This window comes from Ostrinia nubilalis, chromosome 6 (genome assembly GCF_963855985.1).
Source record: "Ostrinia nubilalis chromosome 6, ilOstNubi1.1, whole genome shotgun sequence".
Lineage (NCBI taxonomy): Eukaryota > Metazoa > Arthropoda > Insecta > Lepidoptera > Crambidae > Ostrinia > Ostrinia nubilalis.
Genome location: NC_087093.1, coordinates 708,728 through 731,783, shown reverse-complemented (window position 1 = coordinate 731,783; position 23,056 = coordinate 708,728). Strand labels below are relative to the sequence as shown.

General features: G+C 40.4%; 1 protein-coding gene and 1 pseudogene across 1 annotated transcript; both read right to left on the bottom strand.

Moving 5' to 3' along the window:
- Window positions 1-8,831, bottom strand: LOC135072779 (lipase member H-B-like; annotated as a pseudogene).
- A 4,094-nt stretch (window positions 8,832-12,925) lies between these two features.
- On the bottom strand, window positions 12,926-15,446 carry LOC135072866 (inactive pancreatic lipase-related protein 1-like). Its single transcript, XM_063966905.1, has 7 exons — window positions 15,373-15,446; window positions 15,132-15,177; window positions 14,689-14,962; window positions 14,281-14,426; window positions 13,832-14,070; window positions 13,344-13,500; window positions 12,926-13,057 (listed from the first exon to the last, which is right to left on the bottom strand). The coding sequence occupies exons 1-7, from the start codon at window positions 15,425-15,427 to the stop codon at window positions 12,982-12,984; spliced, it is 993 nt and encodes a 330-aa protein (XP_063822975.1). The 5' UTR covers window positions 15,428-15,446; the 3' UTR covers window positions 12,926-12,981.
- Between the last annotated feature and the right edge of the window lie 7,610 nt (window positions 15,447-23,056).

Sequence of the window (23,056 nt, the reverse complement as noted above, 5' to 3'; positions counted from 1 at the left end):
TCACCGTGTGCTAGTCAAGTCGCCCAGGTAGATGGTGTCGGAGGTCTGTCCATCCCTCGCGAGCCAGCCCTCCAGGCTGGGAGCGGCGGCGGCAGGGAAGGCCGTGGGCGCCGCGATGGCCTCCACGAAATAGCGCCACGCGCGGTCGTGGCTGCACAGGTCTAAAATGATGTGCAGGAGCATTGAGAAACATTATTGAGGCCCATATAAAACTACTCTCAAGTGTGTTGCAGCCTTGCAGCCATCTGGTTAAAGTAGCTAGCTAATTGGATGCTAGGCCGACAGCTAATTGAACTAGAGTCACTCATGCTATTTGCGCTCATCACCGTTCTGGAATCATCCTGTTTTGACTTCAAAATTAGATGCTATCATCCGTCACACCCTTTCTCTTTGAACATTAAGCTGGAAGACTGAGCCTGGACTCAGGCTTCCTTGCCTATTCGGCAGCTTATTTATCATCTTGCCATAGAACTTTTGGTCTTATTAGCAAAATTCTCAATGAATGGGATGACAAAAAAACTGAAATCTAGATTGTGGTTTTTACAAAATACCTTCCGCGCTAAACATCTCGAAGTCGCCGGTCGGACAGCCGGGCTGCGTGCCGCCGCTGCCGACGTAGTTGGGCCAGAAGTCGACGGTGCCGGCGGCGGCGGCGGCGCCGTAGCCGCCGGGGTCGCTGTGCACGACGTCCACGAAGCGCGCGCACGTGCGGTCTAGCCCGCTCTGCAGCGCGAATGAGCCCTCGAATAGCGCGCGCGCCGGGTCCAGGCCGGTTATCCTGGACAATAGATATTTTTTTAAAGATTATTAGCATTTTTTTATTACAAAAATTACTAATAATCCCGTTAGCCCCTCGCACTAACTAAGCTAAATATGCTTGTATCACGAGTGAGCTCACCACAATAGTCGAGCGGCGGCGGGGTCCGAACCCGCGTTCTCCGGATTACGACTAGGCCTGTCCGACCCCTTCACCGTTCGGCTATCGTGGCTTCAAGATGTGATATTTTTGAAGATGTGATATGATATCACCAAGATCACCAGAGGTGATCTCTAAATTAGACGATTCGGTCACCAGGAAAGAGGTGGCCGCCCAGTTGTAGCCGCAAAAGCCGACCAGGCCGGGTTAACCCACCAAATTCAAACCCTGGTTTACATCTGATACTGTCCATCATAAAATGTAGGCAAAAGTATACCTGGAAACTACATATCCTCGCTCCCTGGAGCGCTTGCCTGCGTACGCCATGACGTGTGCCCCAAGCGAGTGGCCCACCAGATGTATTTGAGTCGTGTTTAATCCGGCCTTCGCCAGTCTCACCAATGAGTTTCCTAGTTCTTCACCGACCTGGAAACCAACGTGCACTTTATTAAAAAAATACATTGCACTAGTGCTAAGTAATTGCCTACATGAATGGCATATAAAGACTCGAAAGATTACCTACTCTTCTTTTCACCCAGGTGATCAAAGTGGATTCCAAGCGACAATTTGGTGTCCTTTGATCACCCATGGATAAGATGACCGGGGTGATCAAAGTGGACTCCAGTTAAATTATTATTTATTTTAGTTTCCTTTCATCACCTAATAAATAAATCACACCTTGTCTGAATAGTCACTTGTATACTTACTGCTGTGATATACTCCCTTCTACTTCATTAGGATTGAGGGACAAATTAAAAGGTTGTCTATTCTTTAATAACTTAAATCAAGATTGAGCAATGAAATGTAGAGATCTTACCTTTTTAGCATTAGGCACGGCAAATAACGTGTACCCCAGCGCTATTCCCAGCGCCCCACTCTTGGCCTCGTTCTCCCAGTCCAGCAGCAGCACGTTCCTCTTCCTGGTGTTTAGGTAGGCGGTCAGCACGGCGGTCGTGGCCGGCCCGCCGACCCGGCCGCGGTAGCCGAAGGTGTACACAACCGTTGGTAGCGAGGTGTCGATGCAAGATGAGTAGGCTACGGCCAGAGGCTCCTCTAGAGGCGTTGTCAGGTAGTTGTCTAGTGACCTGTGAATTGAAAATGTAATTGTTCTGTAGACTGTAAATACGACTACCTACTTTAGATTTCATTTTTATGTGCTAGGCAGGTGGTAGACGTGTTATCGTTATTTTTGATGTAGGAAGGAGACTTCTCTAAATAGATAAAGCTAAGTGTACAGTCGCAGAATGAAAAGGTTCGTCACCTTAGTGTCGATTTTCGCTTGCACACTGTAAGATTCAAAGCTACCAACATAACAGTGCAAGAAACAGTGCTGCTAACATTTAAATAAATATGACGTTTGCTAACAAATAAGGTTTTGCTTGTTTATTTTTCTATCCCATGCAATGCAATGATGACATTGACCAATTGACAATAGTTTTTTTATATTTAATAGAAAATTTTAATAATAATGGCAGGTTGAACCAACAAGAAGGTTTTAGTTTATCAATCATAATAATCTTCTTGACAAGATAAATCGTCAAACAACTTTGATCTGAATAATTTTGAACTTTACTGGCGAACAGATAAAGATTATTTTCTCTAACTCGAGATTATTCTGTAACATAGTTTCAAAAGGTAATATGTGCTCGCGATTCGTTGAAGGAATCAATTTGAAAACTGACGAACCTTTTCATTCCGTGACTGTACATAAAGTTAGGTCAATGTGGCGATTATGTTCCTTATCCGCTGCGATTTACGTAGAAGGAAACTTTATTTGAAACACGTTGGTTGAAGGTTTATAAATGTAGGTTGGTACCATTTAGGAAACTGATTATTTATAAATATCATATCTCATCTGAGGCCGTATTTGCAGTCGCATTTAAATTGTGATATTTTTTGTATTAACCTTCCTATTGAAATATAATGATTAAGATAGGCCTCTACTAAATAATTATTTAAAAATGCTTTTTATTTTTATTTTCCTGTCCTGTTTGATACAATATGTTCTAAAAATACTGGAGGTCATTTAGATTACATAACAAGATTTTTGCGTGTCATATAGGTTCTAATGTTAGTTTCGCAAATCGAGGCCACTGGGTGAACTTGGGTCCGACACGATATCCGATTCATGTCACGCTGCCGGCCAGCCATGATGTTGCAAGATGGCTGCTTACGAGACCTCTTGGGGGCTCGGTGAGGACTGCGATGTTTAGATACTTTTCCAGGAAAACTATTGATTTCTATGCAAGTTCAGAGTGCTTGTCAGGTGATTCGGACGTAGTTTCACGACAATGTAAAGTTGCCAATGTTTCGCTGAACTGACGGAAATTTAAAATCAATGAGTTCTTGCAATGCGGGTTGCATCTCTAATTAGGTATACGCCTCTAACATAACAATACAGGTTTTATGTGTTTTGGCACCAAAAGCATCGTCAGCTTTTTTGTTGCTGTCTTGTTTCTGATACCAATATGGGAGTAGCAAGCATTGATAAGGTAATGTACCAGCTAAACGTCCTAACTTTTACTAGTTTTATTCTAACATTCTTAGCATATTTTGGCGAAGTTGGCAGCCAACTTCGACAGGATCGAAAACCGACATTTTCTTCGATTATGAATGGATGATTTACTTATTACATTAGGCAAACTCGTTACAGGTAATCTATTTACTTGTTTCGTTTATTAGGACAGGTGATGGTAGAGTCTTGCGTGCGTTTTCCAACAACGTCGACAACTTTTTTTAGTATAATGCAGGTTGTAGTAATGGGTAAACCAGACAATCGCTAGCAGAGCATGATGTGGCTTGGCTGCCCACTAGATATGGGGTCGGCGACCCACTTGCAGTAATATATCGACAGTAGGTATGGGCAAAAATCGTGGACGTGATTGATTCGCTCCGTTCGGATGCGTGCGTAAACACGATGTTGTATTTTTACCCGACTGACACAGCAGGAAGGTTATGTTTTTCGAGTGTACCTATGTATTTGTGTTAATGAATTGGGGGAAATGTTATTGTTATTTATACTATAATAGTCTTGAGTAAAGCTTTATAAGAAGGCATGAGGTTTCGTTAAGAGCAGTCGTTATTAGTATATTTATTACTAGCATATTGTTATGAATATGAAAATCGTAGAAAAAATAGTAAGCTTCAACATACAAAATACAGGTTTCGTGATTTTAAAGCGCCTTTTAATTTTTTGTCTGTATTACTTGGCCTCAAAATAATTATTTTATCTGAAACGGACGTATAATAAATAAACCATTGACGATTAATGATTTTTTACAATTTATAGCTTGTGTAATTCAGACTTCCTTCGCTACACGTAGACTCATTGTACCTATTGTAGAGTCGCTACAAGATCCGAAATACGCACGGATTACATACATTAAACACTTAATTCTATTATGTGGGTGGTACGCATCATGATACAGCGAAATTATTTTATGACTATTTAAGGAGACATTTTGATAATAATAAAAACTTGATGCTATTTCGACACGGTCGGCAGTTTATCAAAACGAGGAAGACACGTGAAGGTGGTTGTTATAAAAATAAGCAAGAATCCCGATTATATTACAGTTCACTAACAATTACGAAGTATTAAAGTCATTAAATGTTGTATTTTATTACGATAATAACAATTAAATACGATATACCTACTAACTGAAGAGACAACTCGAAAGCAGTTTGGTAGTCATGAAGTACCTACAGATGCCCCTTACTATCTTGTCGTAAATAAAACTTGTCATATGCCCGTGTTTTCACCATCAATCTAAAATTTTTAAGTGACCCCTATGAAAACAAAATTCCTGATAAGTGTTACCATAGGGGTCACTTAATAATTATAGGGATTGATGGTGAAAACGGGCATTAGCAACCTAAATAATTATTTTTATGAAATTCTTTATTTATTTACCTAGAAGTGATTGAAAAAATCTCGCACAATGAAATTGTATCCTCGAATTTCGGTTTCTAGTCTCATAGGACCGTGTGATTTTCTCGTAGGTAAGAACTTTAAGACAATTTAAGTAGCACGAATACCTATAATGTTTGAAATATTGTACAAGGATCCATGCCTGAACGATTATTATGAATGGAAAGGAAACGTTAGGTAATTTTATACAATTCCTACTATACATAGATAACGTTAAAAATGTTTGGTAAGATCCGAAACTGCGAGTATCTCCGATGAATGGTATGTAGGTCTAGGTGCATACATTCAGGTGCTCAGGACAGAAAATAAAATCAATGATTTCATTAACATTCCTTAAATCAGGAATCGATCGAAGTCTACCGAATGTCATTAGGTAGATACTTCGCTAAAATAATCCTTAGATTACCTACGAAACTTTTTAGCTACCTACTGTTATAAAACACAGGATATTAAGTATTTGTAATAAGTATCCGGGTCAATTTCAAGCCCGGTTTTTAAGCATTTTACGCTCTTTCATAGAGTGATTCCATTCAAGTTTTCTAATTATCGGTAGGTAAAAGGAAACCTGAATACTAACGCACCTAAATAATAATGTACATTATTATCTTAAAACACCATCCATATCGGTTTACCCCAAATACACGGGTAAGTATCGAATTATGGTAATAGCGTCACGTGTTGATGATAGTAGATCTCACTGCTCCAGTTTTTTGGTGATCTGGTGACTTAGAATGTGCAAGCGACAATTAAAAATGTAATCAACCCACGAGCTAAATTAAAACTAGTTACATATTTTTAAATTCCGTGTATAAATAGGAAACTTAAATAAAGAAGTAAGTGTGAGGGAATAAAGACATTACTATTGTCTTTAAATTGAGATCTGAGAGAGTTGCATATGTCTTTAAAAAGATCACACCTTGCACCGGGTAAGGGTTTCCTCGTGCTCATCAGACTATTTGCACATCTAGCAATACCTGAACGACTATGCCGTCCATCGTTTCAGCCAAATGACGTCCACTGCTGGACAAAGGCCTCCCCCAAGGTTTTCCACAATGAACGGTCCTGCGCTGCCCGCATCCAGGCTCTTCCCGCGACCTTTACCAGATCATCGGTCCACCTAGTAGGAGGCCTGCCCACGCTACGTCTTCCAGCCCGTGGTCGCCACTCGAGAACTTTCCTGCCCCAACGGCCATCGTCTCTACGAGCTATGTGCCCCGCCCACTGCCACTTGATTTTAGCAATTCTGCGAGCTATGCCGTCCATGCATTGTGCTAATTTTCTTATTAAGTTGCTTGAGTAGGCTTGGAGGTCTTATTTAGTTGTTATTGGATCGACAAAGAACCGGTATCGTTTCGTTATAGCGAAGGAAATTGCCGATCACTTATGTAACGATACCTACCATGTGCCAAAAACCCATGCAATTGACCTTGGTATAGTTTCCCTTCTTATTGCCAAATTATTTCATCTTTATTGATCTTTAAGACAGCAAAGAATTAGGTAATTATGCCAACATGGTAATTCTTACTACAATACAAACTTATTTACTAATCAGTATATGGTAGAGACATTACGCACATCAAAAGCGGTTTAGGTATTATAAGTGAGAGTTAAATTAAAATTCCGGAATAGAATCAATAGCGTATGTAACAATTTTAATCGTGTAGGGACACAGGCCTATGGTGTACTCTAGAACAGTCCCTGTAACAGACTTCAACCTAGAGCACCCATGTTATAGGTACCCAGTTCTCACCGCGACCTAAATCACGTCATGCGTCTTTCGGCCGTCCACGCTTGATTAAGGAAGATCAAGCAGTTTTTGTTATTCCATCAAGCCTTTGATCGGTGTTATGCAACGTTGAGAGGGCAATGCGCCGAAAATCCAGTTGCACTGGCCTTGTGCCGGTTGACATAACATCGCTATGGTCGGGGAGATGGGCAATACGGTTTATACGATGTAAACAAGCTATATAATTTGCAGTAGGCGTCTATTGGCGAAATAAGCATTTTGTTAAACAAACAAGAGCAATGTAATCTAAGGCAATACATCTAAAGATGATTTCAGTTTTAAATTGACTGTTCTACATGGCATATATTCTTTAAATCGAAAGACTTTCAGACAACTTAACTTTATACTCATATTTTGTAGGTAATTGATTTAATTCAATTCCATTTCTTGATTCTATGCGCCAGGTCCGCGTGAAAAATAGGGGTTATTCCCAAAGGTACACAACTCTACTGTTCTTCTTTTCCCACAGGGTTCATGTTTTGCCTTGTAAAATTAATTTAAGTTTTACAATCTAATAAATATTTTACAAAATATTCGCAATATAAACAAAGACGATAGAAAAAACTCTATGCATTGGTACAGAAGGCGGCATATCAAGCTACACATTCTACCAATGCAGTTTTAGAGTAGGCGCACACTGTTGATTTTTAGTTGGCCGATAGTTGTGCCCGATTTCAAATTGTATGAAGAATCGGCAAAATCGAATCGGCGTAGTGTGCGCACTCCCATACATGCCCATACTGATCAACAGCCCGACTAAACTATCGGCCGACGTAAAATCAACGGTGTGCGCCTACTGCCTAGTGCCTGTGACCTGTGCAATATGCGATCGTTCCTCTTTGTTGCGGCTGCAAATGTCAATGCCATCGAAGAGAAAGCGACACATCGCTCAGGGATGAGGAAGCTCGGTACTTCACTTTTATTGATAATGGCACCAGTAAAGCCGCATACCGGGTGTGAAAATAAATGTCAAATCACGAGATAAGCGCGCTCTTCCTGCATCTTTAAGGTGATTACGTTGGTGCTGTCGCTGTCAGGTGAACTCTCGACTATTCTTTGGCCAAAATCCGGGTCACCAAAAATGTCAGTCAAAATATCGACGCCTGTTTCCTAGTTTTATAAAGTGCCGGCGGAGGGCTCTAGAAAATTACACTGGCAGCCCGTAGCGATCCCATTGCAATATTTGATTCTTTTATAGGATAAGTAAACACCGGCAACGGTCCCATAACACTGTTTTCATGCTTATTGTTGCGAACGATCCTAATTCCACCTTTATACTCTTTCGGCCTATAGATTTGTAAAGACCAAATTCGTGTCATTGTCATTTTTGTACTTTTTGACTGGTTGTTTTTAAGCTTGTGATAATTCTGTTCGATCTCGCATCTCATCTCTCTCTATCTTTTATTCAAACGCACAAACATTTCGTTCACAACATTTATCAACAGAGGGAAATTTAAATTTTACAGGAAAAGTAATGGCTAATTCTGTACTAAGTACTTTATCACTAGTGCTATTAGATTGGGAGTTATGTTTTTTATGATATGGGAGTTATTATGTGGGTTTGTTTTAATTGTTCTCAATTTGTAAGACAGAATATTAATGGCGTGGGTTATTGAATTTAATCATACCCTTTATAACATCGTAGATTTGCTGCGTGTGTCCGTGTCACATGGAGTGCACCTGAAATGTTGAAATACACAATTTGAGCAATGCAAAAAATATAATGATTTATATTCTACGAATAATGGTACATATCGAATGATTTTTTATTGTTATATTTTTCTGGACAGTTACGTCGATGAGTTATGGTTATGAACTTATGACAAACGTAAAAGATAATTAATTAATTTGAAGTTATAAATTACATGTCCATGTCTACCTTAAATTAATTAAAACATATTACTTCCTATTTTTATTGCAGATTGAGAAATTGATATAATCTTAAGAAATTTTTACATTTAGCTTTAGTTTAAAGACCCCCATAATAAAAATATATTTTTTAATTTTAAATTGAGAACTGTCTTACCGATAAGGTCAATAACATTTCGTCCGTCGAAACAATAACACAATACAATTTGCATATTCGACAAATCACAAAGAGAAGTAAAGACGACAGTGCATAAAGCTATTTTAATTTAATCAATCAATACTTACTCAGTGATAAAAATAAAGCTGCTACATGAGACCACATTTTTAATTTCTTTTAATTTTCACTTTATTAACGTGGGATTAACTTATTAACTTTTATTTCAGTTCCGCCGCGATTGTGGTTGCCAGTGCGTTTATTATTAAAAACGTACGCATCACAATTTTTTTATGACATTATTTTTATTCACTCAATCAAAGAAGGTTTATTATTATATTTTATTGTAATTCGCTATTCGTTTTATTTTTATTTCTTTAAAAAAAAATTGTTTGAAATATTTGAAAATCGAATTAAAATTTTAAAATATTTCCCGCGCTTTGTCCGTGCCGCGGCGAACGCGCGCGTCTGCGGGTGCGGCTGACTGATTAATTTGATAATGAAAATGCATGCGCGTTTCGACACGGACTGTTATTCCCTATTGGGCTAGCAGTAGGAAGGAAAGGAACTTAATACTTCTTTAGTATGGTTAGCAGATTTATTTCTAGAGATGAACCGTAAAAGCACCCTAATAAAACATAGGGTGTTCCTATGGTGATGGTCGTTTGGTTGTTTAGTTTTCTAAGTTTTTTAATATACTATTGCGTATTAAAAATCACTCGCTTACCAATAAATGACACTTTAAGTTTATTTTCCTTCTCATTTGAAATCTGTTTGTGAACCCAGTCTTAATGGTAGAGACAGGTTGATAAGAGGATATTATCGTTCTCGATGATACATCATCATCATCATCATTTCAGCCACAGGACGTCCACTGCTGAACATAGGCCTCCCCCAATGCTTTCCATGTTGATCGATTGGTAGCGGCCTGCGTCCAGCGCTTCCCTGCTACCTTTACGATGTCGTCGGTCTACCTTGTAGGTGGACATCCCACGCTGCGTTTTCCGGTACGCGGCCTCCATTCCAGAACCTTTCTGCCCCATCGGCCGTCAGTTCTGCGTACTATGTGCCCTGCCCATTGCCACTTCAGCTTGCTAATACGTCGGGCTATGTCAGCGACTTTGGTTCGTTTACGGATCTCCTCATTTCTGATTCGATCTCGCAAAGAAACACCAAGCATAGCCCTCTCCATAGCACGCTGTGCAACTTTGAGCTTCTGTATAAGGCCTATAGTGAGAGATACTGAAATAATTATTTTCATTTTGCGATTTTGGAGGCACTCAAAACTCTGGTGCCATAATATCTTTAAACAATTTACATTTGAACATAGCAAATTGCACAGACAAAAGCTATTTACAGATTTATTTGTTAGGTAATAGCCAGTTACAGAAGAATTGATGTTGTTGTGACCTCGAGATAATTTACAAAGTCATCATTGTGACTAAAACATTTTCTGCTCTTTTGTGCCTAAATGTAAGCGTCCACCGCTCAGAAGAGATGATTGATCGCTCACTTTGCTGTACAAAAGACACGTGAGTTTGTTACAGTTGGTTGAAAATGTAAAACAACTTACGAACACATACAATTAAATTATATTCTTTATTATCTAATAGGCCTCTCACCCTTTCTTTAAAGTTTCTTTATGATATTATTTTGTTATCTATGTTATTTTGACTTTCATTCACTATTTCAAGTTTTTGATTAGAAGGTAGAGGAAGGTGCTTTCAGGTTCAATATAGCAGTGCTTGTCAAACAGACAGTTCGCCGATATCAAATTGTATTAGAACGGCGGCGTCACGCTTTTTGTTGGAGCCTTTATGTTGGAGCTATTTGGTAGGCCGTTCACAGAGTCGCCAACTCCGTTAGCTTTAGCAATCATACCACGTAAGGTACATGCAATCCGTACCACTAGTAGCTCTTAATTTCACAAGTGCTTAAATAAAAATCGGCTAAAAGTTACCTGCTGTTTTAACATTGCAGTTCAACAAACTTCTTACAGATATTACTGAAACTCTAACAATTACCTTCTATAAATCTTGTACGAGTACGTAAATCTATATCTAACTAGCTGACCCGGCGAACTTTGTTCCGCCTTAATGGCAATAAATAAGCAGACTTTTTTTTTTAAATTTCGAACGGGATAAAAAGTATCCTATGTCCTTCTCCTGGCTCTAAACTACCTCCCTGACAATTTTCAGCTAAATCGGTTCAGCCGTTCTTGAGTTATAAGTGGAGTAACTAACACGACTTTCTTTTATATATAGACTAGCTGACCCGGCGAACTTTGTTCCGCCTTAATGGCAATAAATAACGGGATAAAAAGTATCCTATGTCCTTCTCCTGGCTCTAAACTACCTCCCTGACAATTTTCAGCTAAATCGGTTCAGCCGTTCTTGAGTTATAAGCGAAGTAACTAACACGACTTTCTTTTATATAATAGATTTTTATACTTGTCGTGTATCCTATCTACCAGGCACATTTCACTTATTATGAAAGACAAACGAATGCAGAGCTGCTCTTTAAAAACAGTCTTGAGAAATACAAAAGTTGAAATGAGCTAATTTAGACGGTCTTCTTAACGCATTTATTACGTGTGTATATGCATTTCTGTTGCTTTTAATAATTATTTAGCTGCTAGTTTAATGTCAACATAATTCTCAATACAGCAGCGTCTCTTTATTTTGGTATTGCAATGAAAACACATCTAAAGGATACTTAATATCCATTTACGAGTATTTCCTAAGGAAATCGAGGAGTTGCTAACCTTTCCTGGCATCACACTTGCATTCAATCAACCGGTTTCGCCTTCACTATTAGGGACTGTCGCAATCGCCACGCCATACCCTAGCGCAGTTTACCTGTAAATCTAATATTACTTTATCTTAGATTTGAGGCTAGATCTGTGTTACTAGTAATGCAATAATTCGATTGTGTTGCTGGTCGCTTAAATGCTGTAGTTAACAATAATTGCTATGGTTTAAAGTAAGGCGTAGTTTAAATGGTTGGCTTATCATCTTGGGTTTTCATCTTGAGTAATGTAATATCACTGGAGTTATTACCTATGCCATGAGAAAATTAAATATAGACTAAGAAATTCCATTTCTGATTCGATGTTATTAAGTTAGAACCTGATTAAAATATAGGCACCTACTTACTGTAATTAGAACTCGACGGTAATAATATGTAGGTTGATGCAAGCATTACTGAATTATCGTAAGAATATAGCCCAGATTTTCAACAACTCCCATAGTAAAAGTTGTTGTAGGTCCTACATATGTATATCTCATCAGGGTCTAGTATTCGTTCTTAAATACGGTAGAAGATGATAGCCTTTAATTGAGTCCATTTACTGACACTTATAAAACCGTAAAAATTACTTCGAAGGCAAATGAGAGGTAGGACTAGTCAAACTAATAAAACAGTTTTGATAGAGTCGGACTTTGGGATTGCCCTTGTATGAATTTTCTTATATTCCTTCTTAAAAATATTGTCTTTTGCGATACAGTAGGTTCGAATCTTTCTTGCTCTTTTCTTCCTGGATGAACGTGAAATAAAGATTACCTACCGTAAATTAATTGGATTTGCATAAGCAAGAATCTTGCAATATTTACTTGATTTGGATGCGTAGTAATCATTTGCATTATACCAACAACATAAACATGATTTAAGTGTATGTAAGTATAATGTAAAGTGAAAACGATATAAGTTACTTTAATGCGGTGCACCGTTGACGAATGGCTTATTCAGAGAAAATGCTTTGTGTGCTTATTTGCGGTTTATGTAGAGTCATTGAATGAATACCAATACTTATTTACTGCTTTTTTCTTTTGTCTACGGTAAATATAATATTACTTTCTTTGTTTTACATGATTGATTGTTGATAAGTTTAGTATTTTATATTGTGAAAATCAACAACATGGCACTTAGGTACTAATTTTTTGGAACCATTGTGTAAACTTAATGAAATGTTTCCTTAATTTAAAATATACTAAGCAACCTTATGTGGTGTGGTGTACTTAAAAGAGTGAATCATGCACTCTGAGCTGTTTTGGATGTTGATCACAGTCTCACTCAATCAAAGGGTTCAGATGCGAAGCAGAAAAAAAAAGTTCTTCTTGACCTTCAAGGTACGAGTGAAGGCATCTTCTGGGTAAATGCAGAAGATGGTTATGACTAAAGATATTGTTTGTAGCTTACATCTGCTTCTTCGGATACTTCTTTAGACATACTCTCTAATCTGTGGGATACTTTGAGTAATAACAAAGAAGATAACATGAAATGACTTTTAATGAAAAATTTATCATTAATTAATAAGAAATTCATTCTTAGGGCACAAGTCCATTTTTTCCTTTGCCCCACGGCTGTGTGTCCGATGTAGTCAAGAAACTGTTGCCTTTTATCCTGAAAATTTAAGATAATTAGTTCAGACCTACGTCATCCACGATTTATATCTGTGTTCACATCAGTGCTTTTAATCATAGACATGCTTGCTTGAAATGAAATGAACATGCTCTAGTGTCATTTAATTTTGAAATCAAAATCATGAACTAATGCAGCCCGTATATCATTGCATCGCAATACAATTTGTAAGATTATGATTTCGAACAGAAATATGCTTCTTATCATAATTCACACAAATCATTTTATCATTTGTCCTCATCTGCATTGAAATTAAATAGTAACTTACTGTAGATTAACTTTCGGCCCTATATAGGTTACGTTGACGAAGATTCCGTTCTGAGCGAGCCAGTCGCAGTAGTTGCAAGCCGGCCCTGCCACGAACAGTTTGGTGCTGGTCAGGGAAACGCTGTAATATTGCCAGCTGCGGTCGTGGCTGCATCTGTCTGTCAAATAACAAACAAATACAACTATGAGTAATCCAGCAGTCGCCTGCAATGCTGATAATGATAATGACAGCTGTCAGTACAACCAGATGGGTTTGCTCTCTATCAAAATATCATCCCCGATGTTAAGATTCGATAGTGTTCTGTGATAGACCGAGTTTTCTCAAAATAACAGACTACTTTTTTACAGAAACCAGCCTGATTTTCCGCCACTTCTTTACAACACCAGCCCATATGTTGCCCCGAAGTGGTGGAAGGGCAAGCTATATTTGCGATGTAAGCCTAAGATGATTTGATTTGAGCCATTTGTAATGCAGTAAAATGATCATACTTCCTCCACTGCCAATCTCCTCAAGCGTATAGCTCTTGTTGCACCCCGGCTGCCTCCTAATGCCTTGCAGGTAGAGTCCGTAGTTGACCCATATGTCCACGTGGCCGATGGACTTGTTCAGGCCGTAGCCGCCGAAGTCGCTGTGGATGATGTCCACGAAGCCGGCGCTGCTGGTGTCCACTGGCGGGTACGCCCAGTAGGGGTCGAAACCCACGCGCGCGGGGTCCAGGCCAGTGAGCCTGGAAATGTACGAGAGCAACGTGTAAGAATTTATTTCAGGAGGATCAAAGGAAAAGGCATTAATTGATTGAGAGAGAGAGAAGTTAACGGGGCTATCAGTAATTTGTGTGTGTTTACAAATTACTAATATTGTTATTTAAAAAAAGGGTTACAGGTGTAATTTACATGCATTTCCACCGCTTCAAAAATAAAATAAAATTACAACCTACCTTGGTATGGTCAAACTCTGTTTGATAGTTTCACGTCCAGCCTGCCCTAATAGATGCGCACCCAAAGAGTGTCCGACGAAGTGGATCTTTTTACTCATCCCAAGCTCTACCAATCTTATCACTGCCTTGGCTAGTTGTTTGGCAACCTGCAATGGTATCAGGAAGTTTTTGAATTTTTATTCACTAAAGTTACAATGTGAATGATGTGTGTAACGTGAAAAGTGACAAAGTGAAGAAATTTACAAACGGGTATCCAGATAGTACAGTAATGGTAGTACTGGGTTGATGTGTATCCGTACTGTGTTGCTTAGAAAATATTCAAGAATGATAAATATACCTATTGAATAAGTATCTATTGCGGACATTATTTACATAACACATATTTTCTTTGATAACGTTAATACTTACAATCAGTGAATTAGTGACTGCAGTGGGATAATTCAGTATCCCTAAAAGTCCTATGCCTTTGGATTCTTTGGACCAGTTCAGCAGAACTGCATTGACAGTCCCCAGAGAACTGTATTTCGTTAGCAGTGTGGTTATTGCTGGACCATTTTCGACATCGTTGTTATATCCATTGCCTACGATTACGGTCCATTTTTTTTTGTCGATGCAGGGGTTGCGGGCGGTCAGGAGCGAGTCGGGATTGGTCAGTGGAACTTCAGTGTAGTTGTTGAAGGAGCTGTTAATTATAAACAGGGTTTAGTCAATAAAGCCTTACGAATGAATACGTAGAGAACCTAATTAAATACCTGTTCATTGACATGCATTACCGCATCGTACAGACATTGTTTACTTGGGTTAAAATAAAAGTATTAATACTTAGGTATGATAATGAATTAATTTCTCACCCACGATAGCACCGAAGGTACGCTCCTGAGGTCTGCTCAAAGACATCTGCAAAATCACAAAAAAAAACATTACGGGGATTCTTTGATAGGGATAACATATAAAAAAAAATCGATAAGTATTTTGAATTGTTAAATGTGTTGTTTTTTGAGGGAGACGGGCAAAAAAAGATTTTTCCCTGCAGGTATTATTACACTCTTAATAAATGGATTTTCGTTCGCTAAAATAGATTGAAGCACTTACTGGGTAAAATCGCAAAAACAATGCACCACACTACATTGGCTTGGACGATTGACATCTTGACTGAACAGTAGTATTTGCGCAGCTGAAGTTGGCTACTCCCTTATTTATTGGATTAATTATACCTAGTGTAGGTATAATTAATAAAGGTACCTACTTAGTGTAGGTATAAATAAAATTAGGCTTTTAACACTTACTTTTTTTTTCCTTGTGTTTATTTATCTATACATGGTGTCCAGGAAGTCAAGGATCGCTCAATCACAGGACTTCACAAGAGTGATCGTGCTCTATTTTTTTAAATTAAACTGTTTTTTAAAACAATCCCTCTTGTCACAAAACTGGTTTGTGCCTAAATAAGTAATTACATAATTTTTCTACTTTTTAGTGCATGTTTTTGTAAGGCGCTAGAGGTAACCTCTACTTACAGGTATTTTTTTAGTATCTACCTATAGTTAATTACGCAACGCATCGTCCTTGCAACATTTTCTTTTACAAATAAAATGTCCTATGACTTTTTAATTAGTACCTACTTGTACTTACATAATATTTCAAACCTGGTCACTTTTAAAATACAAACTATTCAGATTTAACTACTGGAAAACTTCTTGTGGCAATAGTTGGGGTCTGACATGAATTGTTACAACTAAAACTGTATTATAAAAATATATCACTGATTTGATAGTTTTGTACCCGAGTTAAAGACAATTAAATTGTAGACACGTGAATGTCATCAAGGTTCTTATCTAGCCACTCATTACTAGTCTACACACGACTACACAACGTTGTTATTGAGGATTAGTCAGAGATGTTGGTTGCTAGAATTGAAATTGCTCGACAAGTTGTCGTTATTACTATAAGATCCTTGTTTTAAACCTCTTCAGGCTTTCCTGGTTGATTTTTTTCATCTTTGAGTGTATGATAAACTCACAAACTTAACTACAAATCGTTATAAAATTCAACTTTATTTTACTTTCAGAATCCTAGTGTTTTTGACTGTGTGAAAACTTATTTTATTTAGGTAAATGAAACGATATTATACACAAATGCACAACACGTTTATTTACAAAAATAGTATTAACAAAATTACATTAATACTAAGTAGTTACGATATTACAAATTATGGACAAAATACATAATTTCACTATGTTATCAGCCTGGTTATTGCGGGCGCAACCTATTGCTTACAAAGGAGATATTAAGCAATATTATTAAATACAAAATTAAATGAAAACTCGTAAGATGTAGGTAATACAGTCAGCAATATAACATACAAAAGTAATATGAAAACTTTAAACGAATAACGTCAGATTAGGTACTCACTCACACACGCATAATGTAATTTATGGGTTGCTTGAGATACTGCTGGTGTATTAGGAAATCAAAAGAGGCATTGATTGGGCACATAAATAAACAAGAAATAACATTACGTCCAAATGAAACTCACAAATATTAACAGAATGGTACAGTGGTAGTATGGAAAAGTTTTTCTAGTTTTTTGCTGTATTATGATTTATTCGGCGTTGGAAATGAACTAATGTAAATATACGATGTTTTCGTACTGAGACTCTACAAAGAAATGAATTTAAACTACATTAGGTAAGCAATTTCTTTAATTATATGTATTATAAGCAATCGCCCCTATAGGCGATCGAACTACCCGCCTGACCGCTTATAAAAGGAGTGCCAAGCCGCCGCGCACTCACTATTTTTCGAGCGTTCGGAGCGTGCACATCGGTGGTGAAGTGTTTTAGTTCATAGTTAGGCATACTAGGCGTTACGTAAAATAAGTTGATTCTGTTTCTCTGATCAAGAAAATTGTTATTTTTGGTTGTGTAAATTGTGATTTTTGTTTTAAGTAAAATTAATAAATAACGGTTTGTAAGTTTTGTTTTTTTTAAAGAATTCCACTCCTGATTTCTAAGATCAGAAGTGGGATAATAAAACCTCAAGCCCACGAAAAGAGGAACAGAATCTAGTGCACGGGTTAGTTTTCGTGTGTTTTGGTTATGGCTGGCGGATCCAGTCGTAGATCGCGACACCGTTCTCGTAGTCGCTCTAGTGATAGGTCGCGATACCGCTCACGCAGTCGTTTGAGAACGCCAAAACGACGATCACGGCGTCGTACCAGGACACGCAGTAAAAGTCTTGATCGTGATGAAAGACGTGATCGGTCACGTCGTGGTCATCGTCGCGATGATAGGTCCCGCTCCGCTAATAGGCAAAATGTTACGGACGTTTCGATTCACAACACGTTGAATTCAATAATGAACCGTTTAACTTCAATCGAAAATAGTCGCGTAACCGACATCTCCGGTGATACGATAGTGCGTTGTGATCCCCGTAACACGAGCAATACCGTCGAGGGCGAGTTGAATACGTCCCAATTAAATGTGACGAGGTGCTGCACACCGGATCCTGAGGTACGTACCCATGAGACACGAACAACTATCAGTTTGCCAAATACTTCGACACCACAAGTAAATCAATTAGAATCGAGCATGACCGACCCAACCAAGGCTCTTGTTGATGCTCTTAGATCGCTGCAACCAGTACGATCTCAACAAAACTATTTTATTTCAAATTTTGATCCCTCTATTCACAACATAGATGTGTGGTGCGAAGAGGTTGATCGTGCCCAGGAGACTAATGGTTGGAGCGATCACGAGTGTCTTTCGCGTGTTGGATCGTGCCTCAAGGGTGACGCAAAGATTTGGTTAAACGAGTGGGTCACCACTGAGCGCACCTGGACACATTTTAAGCGCGAATTTAAGCCGTTATGTCCACGTAAATTGGACTACGCCAATATACTGTTTGAGGCGATGAATACAACGTCGGATAGATACGTAACTTACGCAGAATACGCGCGCCGTACGATATTGCGTTTACGGATAGTTAACGGTTTAAGTGATGACCTTATGACCTTGATAGTGATTCGTGGTATTGATAACCCCCAAATAAGAGCAGCCGCGGCAAACGCTAACTTGAACCCTGAGACAATAGTATCGTTTTTGTCAATTTACACCAAACCGACTCGAACTAGGCCTGAAGCTCAAGCTTCTACGTCAAGCAAGCGCCCATCCCAACCTATTCTAAATCGAAACGAGCAAAAGTGCTTTACATGTGGCCGGAAGGGTCATATCAGCCGTCACTGTCACGCGAAACGTAATACGGAGAGGCCCTCCACTTCGGCCGCTGCTGGCGGCATCACTTGTACTTTTTGTAAGAAGTCAGGTCACCTCGAGGACAGTTGTTTTGCCAAAAATCGTTCTCAACCACGAAATGAACGAAATGTCAACCTTTGTGCGGAGAACGATTTGAAATGTTCAAGTACCAGCGATGTTGTCGTGGCTGTGGTCGATGGCATACCCATGGATACCATTATTGATAGTGGTGCGCTTAACGTGTCACTCATTTCATCCGACGTGTTGAGATACCTTTCCTGCCAACCCAAACCTACTCATTGCGTTTTAAAAGGTGTCAGTGACAAGGAGATAATAGCTAACTCGTACGTGACCGTTACTCTTGAGTTTAGTCAAGTCTCAATCGAAGCAGACTTAATCGTAGTACCTTCTTCATGCATGAACGCGCCCATAATTGTAGGAACGGATATACTTAATCGTGACGGCATCGTGTATATTCGCACGAAAGACAGACAGTTTTTGGCAAGGTCTGACGACTCCTCAGTCCAAATTAACGCGGTTCAGAGTCAACCATCTCCCGAAGTTAACACGCCGCTCACGGGAAACGATTACGACTCCTTAATGGGAGTAATAAGAGAGTTCTCGGAGTTTTTCATCGCTGGTACCGCCACCACCACGGTCAATACGGGTGAGATGGAAATAAAATTGACAAGCTCCGCGCCGGTTGTCTACCGACCTTATAAACTTTCCTACGATGAAAAGCTTCGAGTTCGCCAAATAATTGACGATCTCTTGGACAAAGGAATCATCAGAGAATCCAAATCTGAGTATGCGAGTCCGATCATACTCGTAAAGAAAAAAGATGGTTCGGACCGTCTGTGCGTTGACTTCAGGGCATTGAATCGATTGACGCTCAAGGATCGGTATCCTCTACCCCTGATCGATGACCATATTGATCGGCTGGGGAACTATAAATACTTCACCAGCCTAGACATGGCCACCGGTTTTCACCAGATACCGATAAATGAGCAGTCAATCCATCTCACTGGGTTCGTTACGCCGGAAGGGCACTATGAATATGTCAAAATGCCTTACGGATTGACGAACTCACCTATTGTGTATCAACGCATCATCAACAAGACCTTGCAACGCTTTGTGGAGGCAGGTCAAGTGCTAGTCTATGTTGATGACGTACTGATTATGAGCTCCACCGTCTCCGAGGGTATTTCTCTTCTGAAAGAGGTTCTGCAGACGCTCACTGCCGCTGGATTTTCCATAAATCTGCGGAAGTGTACGTTTCTGGCAACAGAGGTCGAATATCTTGGGAGAGTAGTGAGTCAGGGTCAGGTTAGGCCGAGTCCACGAAAGGTCGAGGCCCTTGCGAACTCGCCTGTTCCTCAAAACGTACGACAAGTACGCCAGTTTCTGGGGCTCGCAGGGTACTTCCGTCGTTACATTAAAAACTATGCCTCACTAACTGCATGTGTTGCCCGTTTGACCAAAAAAGATGTCGAGTTTAAGTGGGGCCCAGATCAGGAAAATGTCCGTCAGACGTTGATTACCATCCTTACTAACAAACCTGTCCTTGCAGTCTTCGATCCTCAGTTACCAACTGAAGTCCATACGGACGCGAGCAGCGTCGGGTATGGCGCGGTCCTGTTACAAACACACAGCGACGGTAGTAAGCACGTGGTAGCATACTTCAGTAAGGCAACTCAAGGTGCCGAGAGTAAATACCACTCATACGAGTTAGAAACGCTGGCGGTCGTCAAGGCACTGCAGCACTTCCGACACTACCTCGTGGGTCTAAAGTTTAAAGTAGTTACCGACTGTAATGCCTTGAAGGCCACCGAGCGCAAAAAGGACTTGCTGCCACGTGTCGCGCGTTGGTGGATTTACCTCCAAGATTTTAATTTTTCAATCGACTATCGAAAGGGAATTATGATGCCACACGCCGACTACCTCAGCCGCAACCCCTCAGTTGTTGTAGCAAACCAAGTCTCAAGACCGCGTAATTGGGCCCAGATAGCACAATCCGCGGATAATGAGACACAGGGGTTGATACAACAGTTGCGGGATGGCGAATTAGACTCGACACGTTACGTTACGCAAAATGACCTTTTGTATTACAAATACTCTCCTGTTGGCGAAGATGCTCGTCTGCTATGTTATATTCCCAAGGGGCACAGGCTCAGTCTTTTAAGAATATTTCACGACGAACACGGGCATATTAATGCCGACAAAACTCTCGACTTGATCCTTAAACATTTCTGGTTCCCGGGACTCCGACAGTTCGTAAACAAATACGTGGCGCACTGTTTAGTGTGCATCTCCAAGAAACGAGTACCGAGATCTCCAAATCAGAGCATAACGTCTTGGGAAAAACCCGATTCCCCTTTCCATACGATTCACGTGGACGCTTTGGGTCCTCTCCCTGTGTCTAATGGGTACAAGTTCATTTTGGTTATAGTGGATGCCTCCACTAAATTTTGCCTGTTATACCCAATCTACCGCCAAGACGTCGGTGAGCTTAAACGGGCTTTTATGCAAGCGGTATCGTTATTTGGAGTCCCAAAGTTGATTGTTACCGATAGGGGACGAATGTTTGAGTCCGGAGAATTTGTGACCTGGATAACTGAGTTAGGGAGTGATTTGCACTACATTACACCGGAAATGCACCACGCGAACGGTCAGGCGGAACGATACATCCGCACCATTCTTAACATGCTGCGGATTGAGGTGAACCACAAAGCCTCCTCCTGGTCCGAAACCTTGTGGAAGCTGCAATTGGTTGTCAACATTACCAAGCAGAAAACTACCCAGGCTTCACCCTTAAACTTGATGATTGGCACCGATGGAACCACGCCACTTATCCAAAACCTGGTTCGTGACGTTGCTGTTGAGGGTACCAACCCTAACAGAGAAGCGTGGCGTGAGCTTTGCCGGAGCCGGGCTAGCGAGCTGATGGCTGCCAACAAACAACGACAAGACGAATATGCTAACCGACTTAGGCGCCCACCTCGCCAGTTTAAACTCGATGACCTGGTGTTCGTCATCAAGTACTCCCAGTCCACAGGAAAACTCGATCCGGGGATGCGAGGCCCTTATCGAGTCATGAAGGTTTTACCGAATGGACGGTACGAGCTCAAGTTGCTCAGTGGCAGCTATGGGAAGACCACGCAAGCAGCGGCACAGTACATGGTGCCCTGGCGCGGCGAGTGGTGTCCGGAGTCATGTGCAGCCTTTTTCGAGGGTATGTACGAGTTTTTCTTTTTACTTGAACTTCAGGCTTACTAAAGCCTTGGCGTTCATTGTTCAGGACTTCAGGCTGGTAGCCTTGGCGTCCGTTATGGGAACTTCAGGCAGATGCCTTGGCGTTCTATAGCTGAACTTCAGGCAGAGATGCCTTGGCGTTCTATAGCTGAACTTCGGGCAAATTGCCTTGGCGTTCATTGAACTACAGACACGTTGTCTTGGCGTTCGTTGAACTACAGACACGTTGTCTTGGCGTTCGTTAGAGGAACTTCAGGCCACGTAGCCTTGGCGTTCCGTAATAGACTTCAGGCGTACTTCGCCTTGGCGTCAACCTATTCAGTTTCAGGTATCTACATGTTGCATCACACAAGGCAGTGCAACATATGAGAGCAGTTCACCGCGCGTTGGTTTACCGACCGACGCTACAGATGTCATCTGACTGAAGTTCCGTAAAGGCCTAGGATTGGTTTGATATGCATTTTATGAGACGTCTCTGTTACTATTTAATGAGTGATGTATGTGTGATTAGGTGTAAGAATGTGTGATAGATGAATTTTGAATTGATTGAGAGATGATGAGAGATTGATGTGTAAGACTGAATGTGTGAAATCTAGACTAGACTAGATTATTATTAACCTAATCCCGCTTTCAGACGAAAACCTAGAAGAAAGTGAGCCTCAGGTTAGCACGTCGTCTTCGAGGGCTGGTCTGCCCATGCCTTCCTTGGATGCAGACCCAGACCTCGAAGCTGCTGACATTGCTGGTCCCAGCGGCTTACCCGGACCATCAATGCCGCTACTGGACGGCACGACACCTTCAGGGGTTGGTCTGTCCATGCCTTCCTTGGACGCAGACCCAGACCTCGAAGCTGTTGACGTTGCTGGTCCCAGCGGCTTGCCCGGACCATCAATGCCCCTACTGGACGAAGACTGGAACATCTAGACGGCGCCGAACCGTCACACATGAAGCTCGTGTCGAGGACGACACTATGTCAGGAGAGGCCGTATAAGCAATCGCCCCTATAGGCGATCGAACTACCCGCCTGACCGCTTATAAAAGGAGTGCCAAGCCGCCGCGCACTCACTATTTTTCGAGCGTTCGGAGCGTGCACATCGGTGGTGAAGTGTTTTAGTTCATAGTTAGGCATACTAGGCGTTACGTAAAATAAGTTGATTCTGTTTCTCTGATCAAGAAAATTGTTATTTTTGGTTGTGTAAATTGTGATTTTTGTTTTAAGTAAAATTAATAAATAACGGTTTGTAAGTTTTGTTTTTTTTAAAGAATTCCACTCC

What these genes read in the sequence shown, in the direction of transcription:
- LOC135072866 (XM_063966905.1), bottom strand. Translation starts at nt 15,427, where the DNA reads ATGTCAATCGTCCAAGCCAATGTAGTGTGGTGCATTGTTTTTGCGATT. An exon ending in TGTTTTTGCGATTTTACCCA is followed by an intron (nt 15,178 to 15,372) that starts GTAAGTGCTTCA and finishes GTGATTTTGCAG; the next exon opens with ATGTCTTTGAGCAGACCTCA. An exon ending in CAGAGTTTGACCATACCAAG is followed by an intron (nt 14,071 to 14,280) that starts GTAGGTTGTAAT and finishes GTACATTTCCAG; the next exon opens with GCTCACTGGCCTGGACCCCG.